Genomic DNA, 20,496 nt, shown 5'->3' on the forward strand with positions numbered 1-20,496 from the left:
ACCGCAAAAAAAAAAAAAAGAAAAAAGAACTCCCACAAATCAGTAAGAAAAAAGACAACTCAATTTTTTTAAAGGGTCAAAAGATTTGAATAAGCATTTCTCTAAACAAGATAGCTAAATGGTCAATAGGCGCAAGAAAAAATGCTCAACATCATTAGTTGTTAGGGAAATGTAAAATAAAATCACAATGAGATACTCTTTCACGACTATTAGAATGGCTAAAACTGAATGACAATGTCAAGTGCTCATGAGGATGTAGAGCAACTGGAATTCTCATAAACTGTCAGAGGAACTCTAAGAATGTACAGCCACTTTGTGAAAAGATCTGACAGTTTCTTGAATAACTAAACATACACTCTACCCCATCAATTCCACTCCTAGGTACACACAAGAGAAAAGAAATGTCCAAACTAAAACTTGAACACAAGTGTTCACGCAAGCTTTATTCATAATAGCCAAACACTGGAAACAACCCAGATACTCATCAGCTGGCGAATGGATACGCAAAACTGTGTATACTCGTATAATATAACACTGCTAAGTGATGAAAAGGTACAAACAACTGATTTTAAGAATGAATCTCAAAAACATGTTAGGCAAAATAAGCCAAACATAAGAGTACATGCAGTATATGCATGCTGTACCCATCCCATCTATATGAAATTCTAGAACATGCACAACTAATCTACAGTAATAGAAAGCAAGTTACCTGAGGCCCAGGATGCTGTTGAGGGGACTGCAAAGGGTAATGAGGGAAGTATTTTGGGGGTAGAAATGTTCTATATCTTGATTGTGGTAGTGGTTACAGGAGTATATATAGTTTTCAAAACTCAAACAGTATACTTGAAATGAGTACATTTTATTGCATGTAAACTATCCATCAATAAGCTGATTAAACAAACAAAAAAAACAAAACTACAATACAGATACCAGTACACACTCATCAGAATGGCTAAAATGAAAAGGATTGGCAAAGCCAAGAGATAACTGGAACTCTCCACATTACAGGTAGGTGTCTAGATTGTCACAAGTGCTTGGAAAACAGTTTAGCAGAATCTACTGAAACTAAACATATGTCTATTCTCTGACCCAGTAATTCCACTCTGGGGTTTTTATAATGGAGAGAACGTAGTGTTTACGTCCACCTTAGAAGTGTTATTCATAATAACAGCCAAAAATTGGAAACAAACCAACTAATTTATCAACAGTAAAATAAATGAATCATGGACTATATATACAATGGAATAATGCATGGAGGGAAAAATACTGTTATACCCAACAAAATGGATGAATTTCACGGATACAGTAATGGGGGAGGGGGAACACAAGAGTACATATATATGATGTATAACCCCATTTATATAAAATCCAAAGACAGGCATAACTAACCTATAATAAAAGAGGCCAGAACAGACCTTTGGGAGAGTCTGTTGACTGGCTGAGGCACAGACAAGAGAGCCCTCAAGTGGCTCTAGCATGTTTTCTATCTTGATTTGGGTAGTAGTTACACAGTGTAGTATACACATATGTAAAAAAAATCATTAAGCTGTACACTTAATATTTGTGTTCTATACTGTATGTAAGTTAAAAGCAATAAAATATATATATATGCAAATGCCCTTTAATCTATCTTTGTTCATCCCTTGAAGCTGGATGCTTTTCACACAGTATCCAGGTGTGGCCTCTGTCAGTGTGAGTCACTCTCACTCCCAGTCTACTCATTTACATGTTCTTCATGTCCACCTCCCTCAGTTTATCTGAGCTGGTGGTACTACTAAATATCTGGAGTAATGGCACTGGAAATGGGACTGGATAAAGTCATGCCCTAACCAGACAGGGAAGATGTCCAAAATACTTATTAACAGTATATATGGTTTTAATAAAGGTGTAATAAAGGTGTAATTTCAAGTCTACAGTACATGTTGATTCACTATCCTTTTGATTAAATTCTTGCAGAGATTGTGGGGAAAGTTAAATACAAGCAGCCAACATTCTGAAAATAAGTACTAGCATTGCTAATATTTTTGCTTGTAAGTTTAGCTCCACAATTATAAGGAAAGTGACTTTTAAAATCATAATATAAATATTCACTTTATAAACAACTTTCAGAAATAAAGCCATGTCAGAGTTAGACTTTGTTGAAGCATGTTATTTGCATATTGCAAAACTAAACACAGTGACAATGCATGAAACCATTACTGCTGTCTTCCAAAATTAACCAACAGATTAAAAAATATGTGGTTAAGTTCCAGAAACTGTAATTAATTCATTCATAATCAGTTAATTCATAACTGATTCATGAATGCAAAGCTTTCTAGAGACAGGTCTTCATGTTTTGAGTCTGATTTCCATTCTCTTCAATACATACACATACATACTCATATCTATCAATACAATCTACCCATTCTACATTTAAAATGTCTCATCTCCTCCACTTCCACACCATCTGTTACTATCTTGTGATTTCTTCCCTGGAACATTACAACAGTATTAATTGGTCTCCCTGCTCCACTGCATCCTCCAAACTGACTGCCAGAGTGATCTTTCTAAAGCACAGATTTTGATCAAACTTTCAAGTCATCTCTCATCTCAAACCACACCCACTACCCTCACACTTCCTCTCCTGCAGGGATGACAAGCTCAAAAGTAAAGAAGGCCTTACAGGAGCTATGGTGACCAGGAAAGTACAAGACTTGACTCAAAAAGGCAGCCACTACTCAGCTCCAATTTTCAGGCAAAACCAGAGTGTTTTGATATGAAACGTCTAACTTTTAAAAATCTATGCAGATCGGGCTTCTCTGGTGGCGCAGTGGTTGAGAATCCGCCTGCCGATGCAGGGGTCACGGGTTCGTGCCCTGGTCCGGGAAGATCCCACATGCCGCGGAGCACCTAAGCCCGTGAGCCATGGCCGCTGGGCCTGCGCGTCCGGAGCCTGTGCTCCGCAACGGGAGAGGCCACAGCAGTGAGAGGCCCGCATACAGCAAAAAAAAAAAAAAAAAAAAAAAAAAAAAAAAATCTATGCAGATCAAATAAAATACATCTGTGCATCTCTATCTACAGGCTACTTGTCTGTAACTTATGACCTAAAAGATGACCCAAGATTCGGTTATAACCTCTTTACAAATTTATCTGCCTCAATCCCTTCACACAATACACTCCAACAATCCACAGAACTACTTACTTCCAACAGACAATACACACCACTGCCTCCCAGCTACTGTTCATTTGGTTACCTTTGCTATGATATCCCTCCTCTGCCCCAACACATCCACATCCATGTCTAATTTTTGCTCAAGCCCCAAAGGGTAACTTTTTAAAAATTTCCTTTATGAGATTTCCTTCCTTTTCTAGCTCCCACACAACTTATGTCCACCTCTCATGATCCTTAGCAGTTCTCACATTAAACTATACTTTTTTACGTAAAAGGCTAAGATTCTGGAAGCAAGGTACACATCTGATTCTGTTCTGTATTCCCCACATTACCAAAGAGTACCTGTTCGATTACATGCTCAATACTAACTGAATAAAGCTATTTATCCACCTATTTGCATAACAATTAGCAACTCAAATAGACGGCCATTACACAGTATGATCCCTTAGATTTTGAAAATCAAAAGGCTAACAGGTTCAGAAAAATATCCCTGTAATATTAAGTTTGAATCAGAACTAACATGAACACACGGTTCATTTTAAATATACTTCTTAGATCTGTCCACTGAAAAGGTCTAGAAGCAACAACAACCCAACAGTATTGATTTTGTTTCTAAACACCATTCCCCACTAAAAGGAACCAGACCTTCTTGGAGAAATGGTTGATTCCTGATATGCAGGGAAAAGTAGAAAACCAAGAAACACACCACAACTGATGGGCTCATGTTAAAAAGGAAGCAGGAGCTACCTTGAAGGGGCTCTCATTAGCCAAATCTGAACATCAATAAAGATTGTAATTGACTGTTAACACAGTGAATAAATAAAATCCATGAGAGTACGGTGATACACAAAAGGAAGGAGGAGAAATGAGATGGCCTCTGTGAATGCTAACAAATATAGACAAAATGACAGAAAACCACAATTCTGTAACTTACATTGTAATAACTGATTTCAGGCTCCGGATGCTAAAACCACTGGGTGAAAGGCTGTAATGGAACAGGATATTTACAAGGTGCCAAAATATTATCCCATAGTCCTTTGTAATAATCGAGGATAAAACTGTTCCTTAATTGGAGAGATCTGGCTGCTGCCACCTTAGTCAAGGGATCAAATTTAGCATAGCTCATAATGGGATAACCTGTCATTAAGTGCCTCCCGACATGACTCAATGCAAAGTATACTTCACCTATGATGAAGCATTCTTGTCATTCTTGTTAAATGGGCTGCAATCAAGCCTCTCACATAACTTCCAGTTTACAGCAAGTATAGGAGCTAGAGAAACGAGTTAAATAGTACCATTAAGAAATATTCAAACAAGTGAAGAATGCTGCACACCCTACAGGACAACTAACTGAGCTGGACTCTTAAAAAAAAAAAAAAAAAAAAAAAATCAATTCCAGGAGAGGGAAAAGGGCAGAGGGACAGTTAAAACAAAAAGAAATTAAAAAGACATCTACAACCAAATATAAAAGGTGAGTTTTATTTGGAACTTGGTTTTTATTTTTTAAATTGGGGGTGCTAGAAAAGACATTCTTGGGTCAACTGGGAAAATTTAAATTGAACTCAATATTTGTTATTATATTATGGAATTACTTTCATTTTCTTAGATATAAAAATAGTATTGTGGCTTTATATATGTATAAAATACATATGACTATATTTAATATTTGGTTATATATGGAGATGTATACTATATACATGGTGTGTGTGTGTATGCACGCTCGCTTTTAGAGAGAAACTATCCTTATTCTTAAGAGATACATGCTGAAATGTTTAGAGAATGAGGTATCATGTTTGCAACTTACTTTCAAATTGTTTAACAACAAAAAAGGGTACTTATTTAGGGAGAGAAGGACAGAAAGGGAAGGAGAGGGACAGAGGAAGAAGGGGAGAAGAAGGGAGGGAAGGGATGACCAAGGTGGGGGGAGCAGAGAAATGATCCAAATATGGCAAAATGTTAACAACTGTTGAGTCTAGGTGGATAGAGTATACAGGTGTTTGTTGTACAGCTTTTTTCCCCAACTCTTATATATATGAAATTCTTCATAATAAAAAGTTAAGGGGGAAAAGAGAGAAGAACAACTTTAAAAGCAACCAGCTTAAAACCAATGTAAAACCTTGAGAGTGTCAGGAAATAAGAGTACTCTCAAGCAAAGCGTGCAAGAGTATAAATTGTTGCCATGTGACTGGAGGACAACGTGGCAATGTCTATCAGATTTTTTAAAGCACCTATCCAGTGACACTCCCAGGAATTTGTCCTGAAGATATACTCCTCCACATGTGAAATGACATACACATCAAGTGATTTTTTACAGCATTATGTATAACAGCAAAAGACTGGAAGTAGCCTCTATCTATAACAGCCCAGACTGGTTTTACAAATTATAGCACATATAATAAATCAGCGTGCATCTTTTAAATTATCCCTTCAAAAAACATGAGAGTTCTTTGGAAACTGATATGAAAGATGACCATGTCATATTTTACATTAAAAAAATCAAGGTGCAGAATAATGCGTATAGCACACACCACATATATCAAAGCTACACAAGAATGTGGTTGAGTAGCTGGAGCTAAAGAGAAGTGAGACTTTTTCTTCCTTACTGTGTACTCCTTTTTGCACCTTATGAATTTTGTACCATAGATATATAATGTATTCAAAAAAGCTTTTGTTAAGAATTGATTGATTTTAGCTGTAACGAAGTCTTCACATCTCCATGCTTTCATTACTAAAACATAATTACAGTGGAGTTATATAGCACACCTGGGAATTAGGGTCTGAAGTCAGTACATATGGTGAAAACAGCATATAGTAAAAATCTGCCTTAAAAATCTCTTAAATATATGCCACACTGGACCAACACACCATCTCAATAATTCCTACACAGCTAATTTTCACACCACCACTTGAACACTTTGCTGTTTCTTCAACTGACTAGTAGATTAAATAGCTGGCTTGTACTTAGGCCTCATGTTGTGATGTTAAAAATGTTTCTTGGGCTTCCCTGGTGGCGCAGTGGTTGAGAATCCGCCTGCCGATGCAGGGGACGCGGGTTTGTGCCCCGGTCCGGGGAGATCCCACATGCTGCGGAGCGGCTGGACCCGTGAGCTATGGCCACTGAGCCTGTGCGTCCGGAGCCTGTGCTCCGCGACGGGAGAGGCCACAACAGTGAGAGGCCCGCGTACCACAGAAAAAAAAAAAAAGTTTCTTTAAAATACCATAATCACACTCATCATAGCTAGATGAGAAGCATTCAGGAATTGAGACAGGCTGAGAGAAGAGCAAATTTCCATTCCCCATTTCACATTTGGTCCAGAATGTTCACTGTTTAGGTTAGTTTTCCCTTGTTTTTGTCACCAGATGTAAAGAAATGAATTTGATAAATGTACGTAAGATGTGTAGTGACAACATGGTGCTTTCTAAAATACATTTCAAAAACTGTACCTCTATTAATTAAACAAACCACTACAGTGAAAGAAATGTCACAATCCAAATATAATAGACTAATTTGCTGATTGGGAACAGGCTGTAACAATCCCCAGATCAATGTGAGAAGGACAGAGTAGTAACACCTCGAGTGTCATCACATATGGTCTCATAATCTGAGCTGTAGCCCATTCCTTTATATTAGCATTTCCATACAGATATAGATTCTTCAATCTTTACTCCAAGTTATCTTCTAACTCCAATAAGTAAAGTTAGCTGCCACTGAAGCTAAATAAAAACTCCCAAATCTTTCTATCTCTGCTCTCTCTGTTGAGCGCCAGATCAGTATTCCTACTAGATACATCTTTTAGAGGATTCACCCATAGGCTACTCAAATTCACTACAAACTGAACTCATTCTTTCTCCTCCTTCCACTCCCCCCAGTCTGTTCTTCTAGTATTCCCTGTCTTGGAAGAGAGAACAAACAACCATCCTGGCGCCCAAGGCAAAAATCTAAAATTTATACTATATTCCATCCATCTTTCTCCTATAACCAATCCCCAAGTATGGTAGGTCCTGCCACCTACATCTCTTTTAAGCCCACCCCATCTCCACCATGCCCACTGTCAATGCTTTGTTTTGCCTTCATCATTGCTCACTTGAACTAACTGGTCCCCCTGCCTTGAGTCTCTTCAATCCATCTTACAGACACCTGAAAAGTTAACTTCTTAAAATGCAAATTTGGTTACATCACTCTTTCTATTTTAAGAACAGAAGCATCAAGAACAAGTCCCAAAGTAATGATATAGTAAGCTAAACAAAAGCTCATTTAATAACATGACGTAATGCAAAGAGAATGTACTACCAAGCATATATCTTATGAGTATATTCCTATTCTACCCCACACTATATGACCAAATTAAATAAGCTATTAAGTGTGTTTCAGTAGAAAGAGGCCTCAGGGAAGCAAGGAAAATTCAACTGCCTTTTTAAGAGTCAAAAATGAACACAAAATGGATCCTAACAATGATAAAGGTGACTTAAGGAAAACAAAGAGTTTCCCACACCTCAAAAACAAGAGTACGTTCAAACTGAATGTAAATATTAACATCCTTAAAATGAATGCTGTAATCAGAAAAGGATTTGGGAAGTAGAAACAAGCAGAGAAGCTGAAGGAGAAACCATCCATCCCTAAAGTAAAAGCTGAATGAGGTTGTCTCAGTCCCAGGCCAGCAAACATGTCACTTCCCTGGTAAAGTCCATGCTAACGAAACCACCTGACTATGATCTGACCTGGTAGGTAAAGTCTACCCATTGGACAAGAATATTTTGGTCATTTGGCTTGAATCTTCAGATCCCTCTAAATATCTCTTCTCATTTGAAAAACTTAAACTGGCAGGTTAAGTAGGATCTAGTAAGGAAGTCTACCTATCAGAAAAGTTTATATTAATCATGCCAACAAGCACATATCATTATAAATTAATAAACTGGAATTCTGGCTTTACACATCAGTCTTGCACAGCTGGTTAATGAATTTAAGTCTAACCGTGGGATAAGGTGCTGGCTTTCAGCATGCTGACAAGATCAGATTTCTAAGGGTGTTAAATCCAAGACCAGACCTAGGATGAAGGTAAATTCTATAACTGTATTTGTGGCTATTAAAATTAATTAAAATTTAAAATTCAGTTCTTCAGTTAACAGAGCCACATTTCAAAATAGCCACAAGTGGCTAGTGGCTACCATATTGAACAGCACAGATAATGAATATTTCCATTATCCAGAAAGTTCTAACTGGACGGCACTGTTCTGGAAGACAACCTTAAACTAACCCTACTGTGAGTCCTCTCGGGAAACAGGCTGAGATAGTCTTGGATGGCTAACACTGAATCTGAGATCTAGACTATTTTCTACAGAAGGTACGAAATAGATACTCAGCAACAATTGTTTCCTTTCCCTTTGCAATGATTTCTTGAAATCAGAATACAGTTTTAGTCTTCAGGATTTCTGTCCCTTTTTATCACTGGATGGTATTTTAAACTTGAGGCACAGACATTAGAAGCACATTCTCTGAAACCAAACTGCCTAGATTCATATCTCATCTTTGTCTCTTACTAGATGTGTGACCTAGAACATGTTCCTTAACTACTCTATCCTTCAGTTTCCTCATAAGTAAAGTGGAAATATGGGTACCTACCTCATTGGGTCACTACAAAAATGAGTTTATACATGTAGAGTGTTCAGAATTGTGCTCAATACAGAGTAACTGCCCATTAAGTGTAAACTACTACTACTTTTCCTACTACCACCACCCTGAGAGCTCTTCAAGTGACAAGCGTGAAAAATGCTCAACTAGAAGAAATACTAACAAATATAAAAATTAAAACATGGATCACAAAGCCAGAGTGTCAGTGTATGATAAAAAAGTTGTTTTTTTTTTTTAAGGGTAAAGGAAATGGGTAATCTGGAGTGATTAAATACCACAGAAAGTCATGAGTTGCCTGACAATGTCTTACTTGTAAGGCTGATAAACCACAGATCAAAAGAAGTCTATATAGGGACTTCCCTAGTGGTCCAGTGGTTAAGACTCCATGCTCCCAAGCAGGGGGCCCAAGTTCGATCCCTGGTCAGGGAACTAGATCCCACGTGCTGCAGCTAAAGAGCCTGCATACTGCAATGAAGATCACACATGCCGCAACTAAGACCGGCGTAGCCAAATAAATAAATAAATAAATAAATATTTTTAAAAAAGAAAACATGCTAAGAATGTCACTGTTAAAAAAAGAAGTCTACATAATAAACTACTGAACTATTTAAATAACCAATAAAAAGTAAGGAGGAACTAAGAAGATACAGGTTTGAGTTCACTAGACCAAATGACACTTCCCTGTATAAAACACATTTTGACATGTAAATGTATAGCCTCTCTTATACTTCCTAAATTACCTTTAGGTTCACTTGGTGAACTGACTGAAGATCTTCTAATCTTTTCATTAAGAAGGGAGAGCACCAGATACAATTAAGATACCATGCCAAACAAAGATCCATTATGTGTTCTCCAAGTGGAAACCCACTGTAGAAAACCGCATCTTACTCTAACAGTATATAGACAATATGAAAATCCAGAAGTTGAAGTACAAACTTCAGCAAATGTAGTCAGGTGGAAAGAGCCAGAGCTCTGGATACACACAGGCTCAAGCTTAAGCCTGGCCCTGCCATGTACTAGCTGTATGACCCTGGGTAAATTGTACTTAATGCTCATGAGCTTCATTTTACAATCTGTAATATACACGTAAAGCGTGTGCCAACTAAATAAGAAATATGTGTAAAGAGCTTACAATAGCGCCTGGCACTTAGCAGATGCCCAGTAAACAGCAGCTACAGTTAGTAAATCGTCCTGAGAAGACCCTCCAGGAGTCCTAAGAATAAAAGACCACTACTTTACATGGTTAACTACAAAAATTATTCTGACCAGGTAATAACTATAAATCATGAGACAATGCCACAGAATTGTCATTTGCTTTCCATATTTTATAACCTCTTCCTCAAACAAATGTCCCTTGTTCACTGTACTGTATTCCCTGTTAGGCTATGACTACAAAACTTTTGAGCCTATTTAATAAAAATAACTGCATTTCTTACACTGAAACAAAGTTTTTACTAGCAAATACCTTCACTAAACCACACCCAAATATGAACACTATGAATAAATGTCTAACATTTCTTCTTTCGCTATTATAATGGAAAAAAGTAAAGAAATTTTAAGTTTCTCTCAGTGAGCTGAGTTCTACATAACAAAACAATACAGGGTAATTGCTTACCTGGACAATATTTTGTACTTCAGATCCACCAATCCAGAATGAATGGGGGTATTCCCTTTCAGACTAGTCTGAGAAAAGACAGCAGTCAAGCAGCTTCCAAGATTCTTTCCGCTTACTGTATCCAGCTTTCTTCAACAAAATCCCAAACATGCACTTCGGTAACTGTTGAAAGACAGAAAGCAATCCATACACCCACCATGGCACCAGCGGCAAAGGATAGCCACCAAGAAATGGAAGGGTCAATGGAGTGGTGGATCTGAAGCACAGAAAGTTACAACCCCTGAGTCAGCTATTTGGTATAAAAGGTCTGCAGTAGCACTGCTCATCTCTGTGTTGAGAGAAGGATAAGAAATTCTACATAACAAAGAAGGAAACATCCCTAATACTATTATTTGTTCATGATAAATATCATGCAATTTCCAAATGCATGATAAAAATTTCTTCTATTATGCACATAAATTGTCCCAGATCATTCAGCTACAATGAATTTTATCCATTTTCTAAGACAGCTCCTCTACTATTACAGAAACTTTGTCAGCCAAACTTAATACAGGAGGGTTCAAATGTCTCCCAATCAAAATATTTATTTAAGCACCTAACAAGAAATCTTTTGGTTTGCCACCACATATAAGAAATCAAATCTTCACATCTCTCAAATCTTCCACCCTCAGCTGAAATACAGGACATTTTAAGACATGTGACGTAACTAAGAGTAAACTTCTGACTCAATAAAGGCCAATCCCCCACAATGGCCAGTCACTGGGTAAATTAGGGAAAATAATAAAGAACACTAATAAACAATTTACTAGATAACACCGTTAAATACATAAGCCCACTCCACATTATATCAACATTCTTTTATTACCATACCAACTCTTCCACTAGACTCTAAACTCTAAACAAACTACAAGGGAGAGAGAAAAAGACATTCAACAGGATGACATAGATAAAAACGTAAAAATCCAAAGACTGAAGCTGCTTGCACATAAATTTGCTATTTCCTCAACTGTGACAATAGTGCCAAAATGTTCCAGTAGTAATTATAATACCTACCTTTATTGAAGGGTTACTAATGGGCCAGGCCTTTTACATTCATTACTCATATTTAATTCTCAAAAAATATGAGAAGAAATAACTTGCCCACAGTCCCACATCGTCTAGGTGGTAGAGCCCATGCCCTTTTCACAGAATACTGTGGCCTCCCAAGTCCACAGTCCATGGATCAGACCATGACTCCTGGGGCAGAAGAAACCAAGCTTTAAGCTAACTGACGTCAGAAGGGAGAACCACAAAAATACAGAAGAGTTAAGTGTTTCAGCCTAGCTGAACTAAAATACAACTGAACTTGTTGAGCCATCCTGAAAGGGCTAACTCCCCCGATCTAGCCACTTAAAAGCATTTCAGTAACAAAAAGCCATGCAATTCTAAGGCCCACAGTATTAATTTTATAACAAAACACATTACAACGTTGCCCAAGTAGACTTCGTGTTTAGCGGCAAAGATGTGTCTGTGACAAAGAATCCCAAACCCAGTTGAAACCAAGGAATTTTTAAATTCCAAGATCAATAAATAGTCCACAGGCAAAGACTAAAGATGTTCTGATTTTTCATGTTATAGGCAAAGCAACTGAGATGACCGACTGAAGTACAAGTCTAAGATTAACCTCTTCATAACAAATGGGTGGAAATATCTTAATACCCTCAACTTAAAGGCATTATATGAGTAAAATCACAAGCAAAGAATAATTGCTCAAGCTCTTCTCATTACTCTAGAGCCTAAGAATAAACTAAAAACCCAATTTTGACAAAAGCTGCTAGTGGGCTAGTAGTTAACTGCTAGAGCAACATACTCTGCTTTTCAAAGTACAACTCACTGCTATAACCAAAATGCTGAACAATTATAGCAAAACACAGCCACAACAATTTGACTAACAGACTCATTTCTGAACCTCTTGCGTTGTCAGGGCTTTTTCTTGTATTAGTGAGTTAATCTTCCTCCCTTCCCTTCAAATAAACATTTACTGAATGCCTAATTGGTGTCAGGCCTTATGCTAGAGAAACAAAGATTAATAGATGCCAGACCAGGAATGTAAGGACTGACTTCTTCCTGTCCCCTGCCCCTTCTTCTGAGTCTCCTAAGCAATCATTTCATAGAACCAAAACATATTTTATTACTAGTTCCCAAAACTGGTTAAGTGTTCTGAATTTAACTCTCAAAAGAAAAAAATACTCAGGTTCCTTTTTCTTAACAGCAGAGCTCTCACTTAATTTTTCTTTTTGTTCTGTGGATCAGAGAATGGTTTCCTATATTCATTGTACTTCGGTATTTGCACATCTCTCTATTCAGTCATCTTTTTCAATTTACATGTTAATGTCCCACTGTTTCTACTTCACTGCTTTCCATTCTGTGAAGGTCTTCATTGTTGACTAATCCTGAGAGGGAATTTCCTAAAAAATGTTTCCTGCTGACATCACTGAACTCTGCAATCTTTGAATTTTGTTAAAACAATAATAAGATCCAGGTTAGAGATACACTACTGGACTGTCAGGTCTTCCTGGCTGGTCTCTCATTTGCCTACAATGACAAGCTTCCCATTAGGCAATTGCGATCAGCAGAAACTGAACTGAGGGTAACAAGCACTTTCTTGACCAACAGGTTTTTCCCCTTTTCTCAACTAATTCAATGAACAACAATACAACTCAGGAGGAAATCTTGTAGGATAGTCACCACTTATTCTGTTAAAGGTCAAAATCACCAGCTTTGCTAAAACAAGAATAAGAATTTGAAAATCCTAATTTCCTTGTCTAAACTCAATTGATCAAACATAAATCACAATGCTCAATGTTAATATGAACAATTACCAGTCTCTTTCTACCAGGATACCTAAAACAGGGTTAAGTGGGTTCTTTCCACAGATCGAGTACAAGTCTAATTATGGCTAATTGGTAGTTCTTAGTAATTGTAACAGTACTTCCCAGATTTCCAAGACAGTACTGAGTCTGTATGATTTCATCATCTCCCCCAAAGATGCCTGTTAAATGCATGGCTAAAAGCAACTGAATTTTAGGCCTCTGTAAAGCTTCACAATTAAATACACATACAAATCAGGGGGGAAAATTAAAACCTTCCTCACATCATCTGCCTTGATTGTGCTTTACAAAATATGGTCCCTGTACTTGTGGGGAGAGTTAGCTTGGCAGATAGTTGCTGAGACAAGCCTTTGCAAGGTCCTTTCACATGCATCTCTCATAATCCTCCCAGCACTGGGAACAATACCTACATTTATTTTTACACATAATGAAATCATACCAGAGAAACGTTAACTTTCTTAAGGTCACACAGCCAGCAAGTGACAGCTAAGATACAAACTCAGGTGTTTCACTCTAGAGTCCATGCCCTTTATGCTAAATCACGCTTCTCTAAGGTCACAGGATCCTTAGAACTTATCGACTGTTTGGCAAGTTCACATCAACAGATATAAAAGGAGTTTGGGTTCCTCAGTCCTTCTATCAACCACTGTCTAGGATGTATATAAAACAATCTGTATGTGTATAAAAGTCTGTAAATAATGGTTAAAATGTCTACGAACGTCTGTGTACCACATCCCAGCCTCCTTTTCCCCTTAGCAGTCTTTCTCCTCTATCCAGCTCCACCTGTGTCTTAAGATTATCAAAAGGAAATCTTAAAAAGTTTTCACATCATGGAAAAAAAATAGCCTAACATTAATTTAAATCAATACCTACTGCACACCCAAGTGCTAAGTGTAGTGAAGGATTCAAAGGCCAATCCGATACGGCCTCTGGAAGAGAAGCTTAGACATGATCAAACTTTTATGATACACAGGAAGGTCTGATAAGTCCCATAAGAGTTAGGAACAAATTATCATAAGAACTAGTGATACAGGTGAGAATTTCCAGAAAAGAAGATGGCTAAGATACAGGCAGACAGCAATAATACACGTAAGCAATCAACAAGAAAGTTCAATTCAACATTCACTGAACACCTACTACAAGAGGCACTATGAGGAGTTTATCATTTAATAGGGGACACAAACAGGAAACTATAATACAAGCCCAGAATATGTTAACTGCCACGAGACAAAGACAAAGTGTCAGAACTCATTCATTTCATTTAACAATGATTATCATATAGGCAGTGCTATAGATAAAAAACCAAAATGGTATCTGCCACCATAATATAAACTGACATCAAAAACAGAAGGCATCTAAACTGTGTTCTGAGGGGATAGTACTTTATCAGCATAGGTGCAAGAGAGGATTGTTTAGATCTGACCTAAACCAATTTGGCCAGAGCACCAACTATTAGGTCCTTCCCATAAACATCAGTAGCCTTAAATACATGGGTTTAGGTCAGTTCATATCAGTGCTGACAAAGGAAACAGTGAGCAGAATCTGAAGAACCACAGACCCCCATGCTTTGGCTGGAATACAGAATAAGTGAGGAATGTGAGAAGAAAAAGCTGAAGAGAGGCTGGAATTTGAATTACTAGGACTTGAAACGCTTTCTTTCCCTTAAACTGTAAATATCACCAGATGGAAGCCAAGATCTCAGGTACCTCACAGCGCAGAAAAGTTTGTTTCTAGAATTCATAGAACCAAACAGTACTACTCAGAGAAATACATGTGCTGTCCTGTAAACCTATGTAATGGGTTAGTGATTCTTCTGTGCTATACAGAACTCGCAGTTTTCAGGGGACAGCAGTCAGGGACCAAAGAGTGCCAAGACTTGTGAGCAGGATCATGTTTATCCTTGTCAAATCTGAAAGGACATTTAACCTACTCCAAAATCAGGAGTAAAAAATTATAATATTTGAGCCACAGCCTCTTGAGGCAGGTCAGTGAGGTCTATGCATATGTATGTGATTTATTTCATTTGGACCCTACTAAAACTTCTGTCTACTTTATCTGCATTTGGTAAATCAACACATGGCTAGAGGCAGATGAGGGTAAATGACAGTGACAAAGTAAGACCCAATTTCTTAAAGGAGTCACTAAACCCACTTATTCCACTTAGAAAGCCAATGACAAGGTGGGGCGGGGGGACACAAAAAGATAAATATTTCCAATAACATCACTTAGTTTCTTTCATCTCCTTGGCCTTGTGGCCTGTCTGTACTTCAATAGCTCTAAAAATAGATTTGATATCACAACTTCTTAATAAGATCCAATATATTTTACCTATATCACTACATTCAACAAGTAATATAGCCGTTTAGAGATAACACAGAGGGGAATGACTCACTTAAGGTCACTTAGCAAAGAGGGGAACCATTCAGAGGCTAACAGCAGAGTATAAACTACCCATTACTTGTGTAAAGGGGGGAAGGGGTACGCTCACACCCACAGAAGAAGCAGGATTATCTTTCCCAAACTTTTAACATTAACTTCTGCTATCTTCTAATAGGCAGGACTAACCATCTTTTTCCAATTAGCAGCTCTGTGAGTGCTTTCTAATAATAAGTGCCTGAACATAAACTCATACTACTTCTAACTCAAGTGTTAAATATCATGTGATACACAATGCACAGTTTTCATTCTTTCCAGTGAAGTCCACCACACTAGACAAAGTCTGGTAAACTTTTGTATATTTCCAAATGGATTACTACTTTTCTACCTCATTAATAATAAAGCTAATTTTACCAAAGTCAGAAGTTTGAAAAAGTCCCACAAACTAGGTAAAGTATTGGGTCCACATAAAGCCACGAAAGTCATTTGGTGGTTAAATTATTCACTATCAGCAATCGTAAATTCAGTTGTCTAGATCAAGAGTTTATAGTCTATATTAAAGACTGAATCCTATGAGGTAGATCAGCTGGAGAAGCACTTTTTGTGGACCTGGACACAGGCAGGGGTAAGAGTCACAATGGGGGTTATATTTTGAAGATTTAATTATTCTGCTATCACCAGTTTTACTTCCTAGTAAACTAAAAAACTGCAAGAAAATAAGGAAGAATCAAAATCAAAGAAAGTAGAGGAATGAAGATTAAGAAATTGGTGAAACCCAAGAACTCTGTTTCCTTTCTTTGAAACAGCAAGCTCTGGAATATCAAATGAAAGTTATCCTGTTAACCATTAAGTACTGAACTGGTACAGGCAGCACAATCACAAATATTTGAGTACTGAAGCTGACTCATAAAACTCTAAAAATATTTCATGCTTTAGGCTTTCAAAATACCATCAGTTTAACCCCTCCCCCTCCTTTCATCATGTTATTTTGAAATGTAAATGTTTTTAACCTAGTTCTGGAAACTCTAATTAAAATGCAGTGAACACAGAAAGCCACATGCAATTAGATTTCAAGGCATTATCATTCCTACATCTGATCCTGGATTTAGTAAATCAGTTGTAAAGTACCTGTGCTATCAACTACACTAAAATAAATACATATATGTTTATGAAAAGTTGCCTAAGAGTCTTAACTGCTTAACTGGTAGCCCTTTGAGGGAATATCAAAATCCGTATACAAAAAGCCATTGTAAAAAAAAAAAAAAAAAAAAAAGGAAAAAAAAAAGCCATTGTAAAATTGATCTAAAGAACTACTTTGTTAAATTTTTTGTTAAATTTTCTAAGAATCCCAGTTTAGGGGGATTCCCTGGTGGTGCAGTGGTTGAGAATCTGCCTGCTAATGCAGGGGACACGGGTTCGAGCCCTGGTCTGGGAAGATCCCACATGCCGCAAAGCAACTAGGCCTGTGAGCCACAACTACTGAGCCTGCGCGTCTGGAGCTTGTGCTCCACAAGAGAGCCCTCGATAGTGAGAGGCCCGCGCACCACAATTAAGAGTGGCCCCCGCTTGCCACAACTAGAGAAAGCCCTCGCACAGAAACGAAGACCCAACACAACCAAAAGTAAAAAGTAAAAATAAATAAATAAATAAATAAAATGCATTTCCATTTTTAAAAAAATCCCAGTTTATAACGTCCTTGAAAAGGCTGAAATATCTTTTCAGATCATAGACAAGTACAATCATGTAAAATCAAAACTTATGAGCACTGGAAGCCAGTATATTTAGGCCAGAAATTTTTTTCTACATCCTTTCAAAGACATTATATGGATTACACTGTACTTACTCTAATTCTTTTGCAAACAAATACTATTTATTTATTTAGGCCACACGGTGCAGTTTGTGGGATCTTACTTCCCTGACCAGGAATCGAACCAGGGCCCTCGGCGGTGAAAGCACTGAGTCCTAATCACTGGACCACCAGGGAAGTCCCTAGTTATTTTTTAAATGAATGGAAATGGAAGGAGCACTGAACAGCCAATTTCAAAGAGGTACCAAGTTACAATTTTTTGCTATGCAGTACTCCTCCTGTTGTAAGTACATGTATATGTATGTAACTCCAATTAAGATATTTTACCAAGATAACCCCATACAAAATTTGAAGAATATCAAAGGCTTGACCTCAAAAGTTTGATAATCTGTACTGAAAGGAAAAATTACTTAATAAATGAACATCAAAAACTCATAAGTATCAGTATCCCTTAGAAAGCAACCATACGCGCACGCGCGCGCGCGCACACACACACACACACACACACACACACACACACCAGAAACTACCAGAGCTTTTTTTCCCTCTAGTTTTGAAGACTGCTGTAGAAATTAGTGAATTATGCAAAGGACAGCAAATATTAAGCTGCCTCTGTATTTATGCTACTGTACTTCCATTTTTAAAACATGCATCTCAACTCCCCAGATACCATCATCCACAGAAACCATGCAGCTATCCAACAGACTTTCAGTGTCACCATTTATTATTTATAGCATTAAATGGGGGAAGTGGCTCTGATGTCACCAACCCTACCCAGTGGAATCACTGACTCAATAAACATTTTCACACTGGAGAAAATCTGGCTAGGAAAACATTTTGCTGTGTTAAGTAGAGTCTTTCACCTTTCCTCTCAACCCTGGGGTAGAAGTTGTTACTGTGTTAGGAGAGATACAAAGAAACTGTCAAGGTTTCCACAGGAGAAAACCTGAGCATGTCCCTTTGCTGAGGCAAAGACTTCCCCCTCCCAACTCTCCAGAGCCCAGTTTGATTTCCCTAACGCTCAAATTGGCAGGTAATAGCTGCCATATTTTACTTCTTCCACCAAATCATCCATCAAGTAGGAAATTCTTCATTTCTACTAGCCACTCTCTCGTGGTCCTGTTTCTAAAAACCCGCTCTGACTCAAAGTCCTAAGGCGGAAGGGGGCTGGGGTGTTCGCGGGGCCAGGAAGTTTGGCCTAGCTACTAAAGGTTTCTAACAGAAGAGTGATCGCCGCCCCAGGGCCCTAGGACACCCCCACTCCCCCTTTTTCTAAAAGAAAGAACTGGCGGCAGTGATGAGGACAACCCTCCCCCCTCCTCCCCAATTTCCCAAAGCAGCTTTGGAAAACGCGAAGTTACAGTTTCTCTTTCCTGGGAGATGGAATCCAGAGTACCTGGGGCCTTGCTATGCAAACATCCCTCTCGGCCGAGTAAGAAACCCTTTGTCCGAGAAGCCGGACACCACAGGGGGCCGGGTAAGAGGCCCCTTATCGGCCACATCTTCAAATCCGAGAGCTCTCCACCTCCACCCCTGTAGGGCCTATGCCGGCATCCTCACAGCCCTAGGTTAAAGAGAGGGTGCTGAGACCCCTTCTAGGACGCGGAGGCCGAGGCCCTAACCGATCTTCTCGGTACCCTCTCCCATCAGCATCTCACTCGGCCTGAGTGGGGTTTGCAAGAGCGATGCAGGCCTGGATCGGAGAAACAGAGAAAAAAGAAAGAAGAAAAATCCCTTCTAAAGGGGGAATGAGATGCTAGAGCGAGTGCGAGCTAAGGCCACAGCATAAGCGAGCGAGGGTCGTTCGAGACATGGGCCCAGAGACAGGAGGAAGGGAGGGAGGAAAAACGAGGAGCATGGAGGGGGCCGGGCCAGGTCCGGCCTGAAATCTCGAGGGATCCGGAGGAACCGCGCCGGGCCGGAGGCCAGGGAAGGCAGGGGGCCCAGGTCCCGGCCGAGGCAGCGAGGAAGGGCCAGGGCCGACCTCGCGCCGGACGCTGAGGTGGGCAGGCCCGCCCGGAGCCGGACGGACGGAAGAACGGACGGTCCAACGGCCCGCACTCACCATGAGCTCGATGGTCTTGTCCTCAATCACCGAGTCGGGCTCCATGGCGGCCCCGGCGGCCCCGCCTCGCTCTCCCCGCGCAGCAGCGAACAGCCCGGGCGGAGGAGGCGACGGCGGAGGCGGCAGAGACGGAGGCGGCTATCGCACCCACTCTAGCTGCCAGCCCGCCCGGGCCGCCGGCAGCTCCGCCCTCCCCCTCGGCGAACGCAGTACGCAGAGCTAGGACTACAGCTCCCAGCAGGCGCCGCAGGCCCTGTAGAGCGTTGTGGGAACGAGAAGCCGACACTAGGCCAATCTCTCCTGACAGCTCGCAGCTGAATTCTGAGCCTAAAGTAGCCCTGGACTGTGAATACAAGACGTGCAGACCTAAAGAATTAAGGGCTGCCTCAAGGTGGGGCCTCGGGAGCCATACGACTACATGTCCCAGAAAGCCCTGCGCTCGGGTTCTCTTTCCGGCTAGTTTCTCCTGACTTCCTGGCAGCCCAAGCCTACCCAGACCCGGACGGAAACTCGGAGGCAACTCTTCGCTTGACAGATATCCTGCGTGCGCGACTGATTTCCGCCCATGCGCGGTCGGTGTCTGCAGGGCTCACGACGCCTAGATGGCGGAGCGGCTGGTCGGCTGTCGTCTATGGTAGAGTGAGGTGTTGGCGACAGGTGGGTTCTAGCTACTTTTGGAGGGGATGGTTTTGGGGCTCCGGTGTGGGAGGGGGCCAGCGAAAGAGAGAAGCTCGGGCAAAGCTCAGAGTATGTGCGTCCCAGGAGGGAGGGGTTTGGAAATTTAGTTGGGGAAGAGGAGGTTTATGGTCTGTAGGCACCACGTACTGGGAGGAGCTGAGAGGTGAAAGGGAGCCTGTGTATATTGAGCCCCTCTTATTCATTTGTTCAGAAAATGTTTTTTAAACTTCCAGCCTCTGCCGGGTACCAGTCTAGGCACTGGGAATCAGCTCTGAACCTTACAGACAACGGCTCTCTTCTCATGG

At 39.8% G+C, this 20,496-nt stretch overlaps 1 protein-coding gene across 11 annotated transcripts in view; it reads right to left on the bottom strand.

Annotated features, from left to right (window-relative positions):
* The window catches only part of FBXW11 (F-box and WD repeat domain containing 11), a 127,715-nt gene extending 107,712 nt beyond the window's left edge, over window positions 1-20,003 (bottom strand). For 2 of the 11 annotated variants that reach the window (XM_059060588.2, XM_067032313.1), the window contains exon 1: window positions 19,514-19,937. In XM_059060588.2, coding sequence (XP_058916571.1) covers window positions 19,514-19,558 — 45 coding nt within the window. In that variant the 5' untranslated portion in view covers window positions 19,559-19,937. Of the gene's footprint in view, window positions 1-10,395; window positions 10,558-19,513 lie in introns of all 11 variants that reach the window. The other 9 variants (XM_059060589.2, XM_067032314.1, XM_067032312.1 and 6 more) reach the window with 9 other exon arrangements.
* Between the last annotated feature and the right edge of the window lie 493 nt (window positions 20,004-20,496).

Source organism: Kogia breviceps, chromosome 4 (assembly GCF_026419965.1).
Source record: "Kogia breviceps isolate mKogBre1 chromosome 4, mKogBre1 haplotype 1, whole genome shotgun sequence".
Lineage (NCBI taxonomy): Eukaryota > Metazoa > Chordata > Mammalia > Artiodactyla > Physeteridae > Kogia > Kogia breviceps.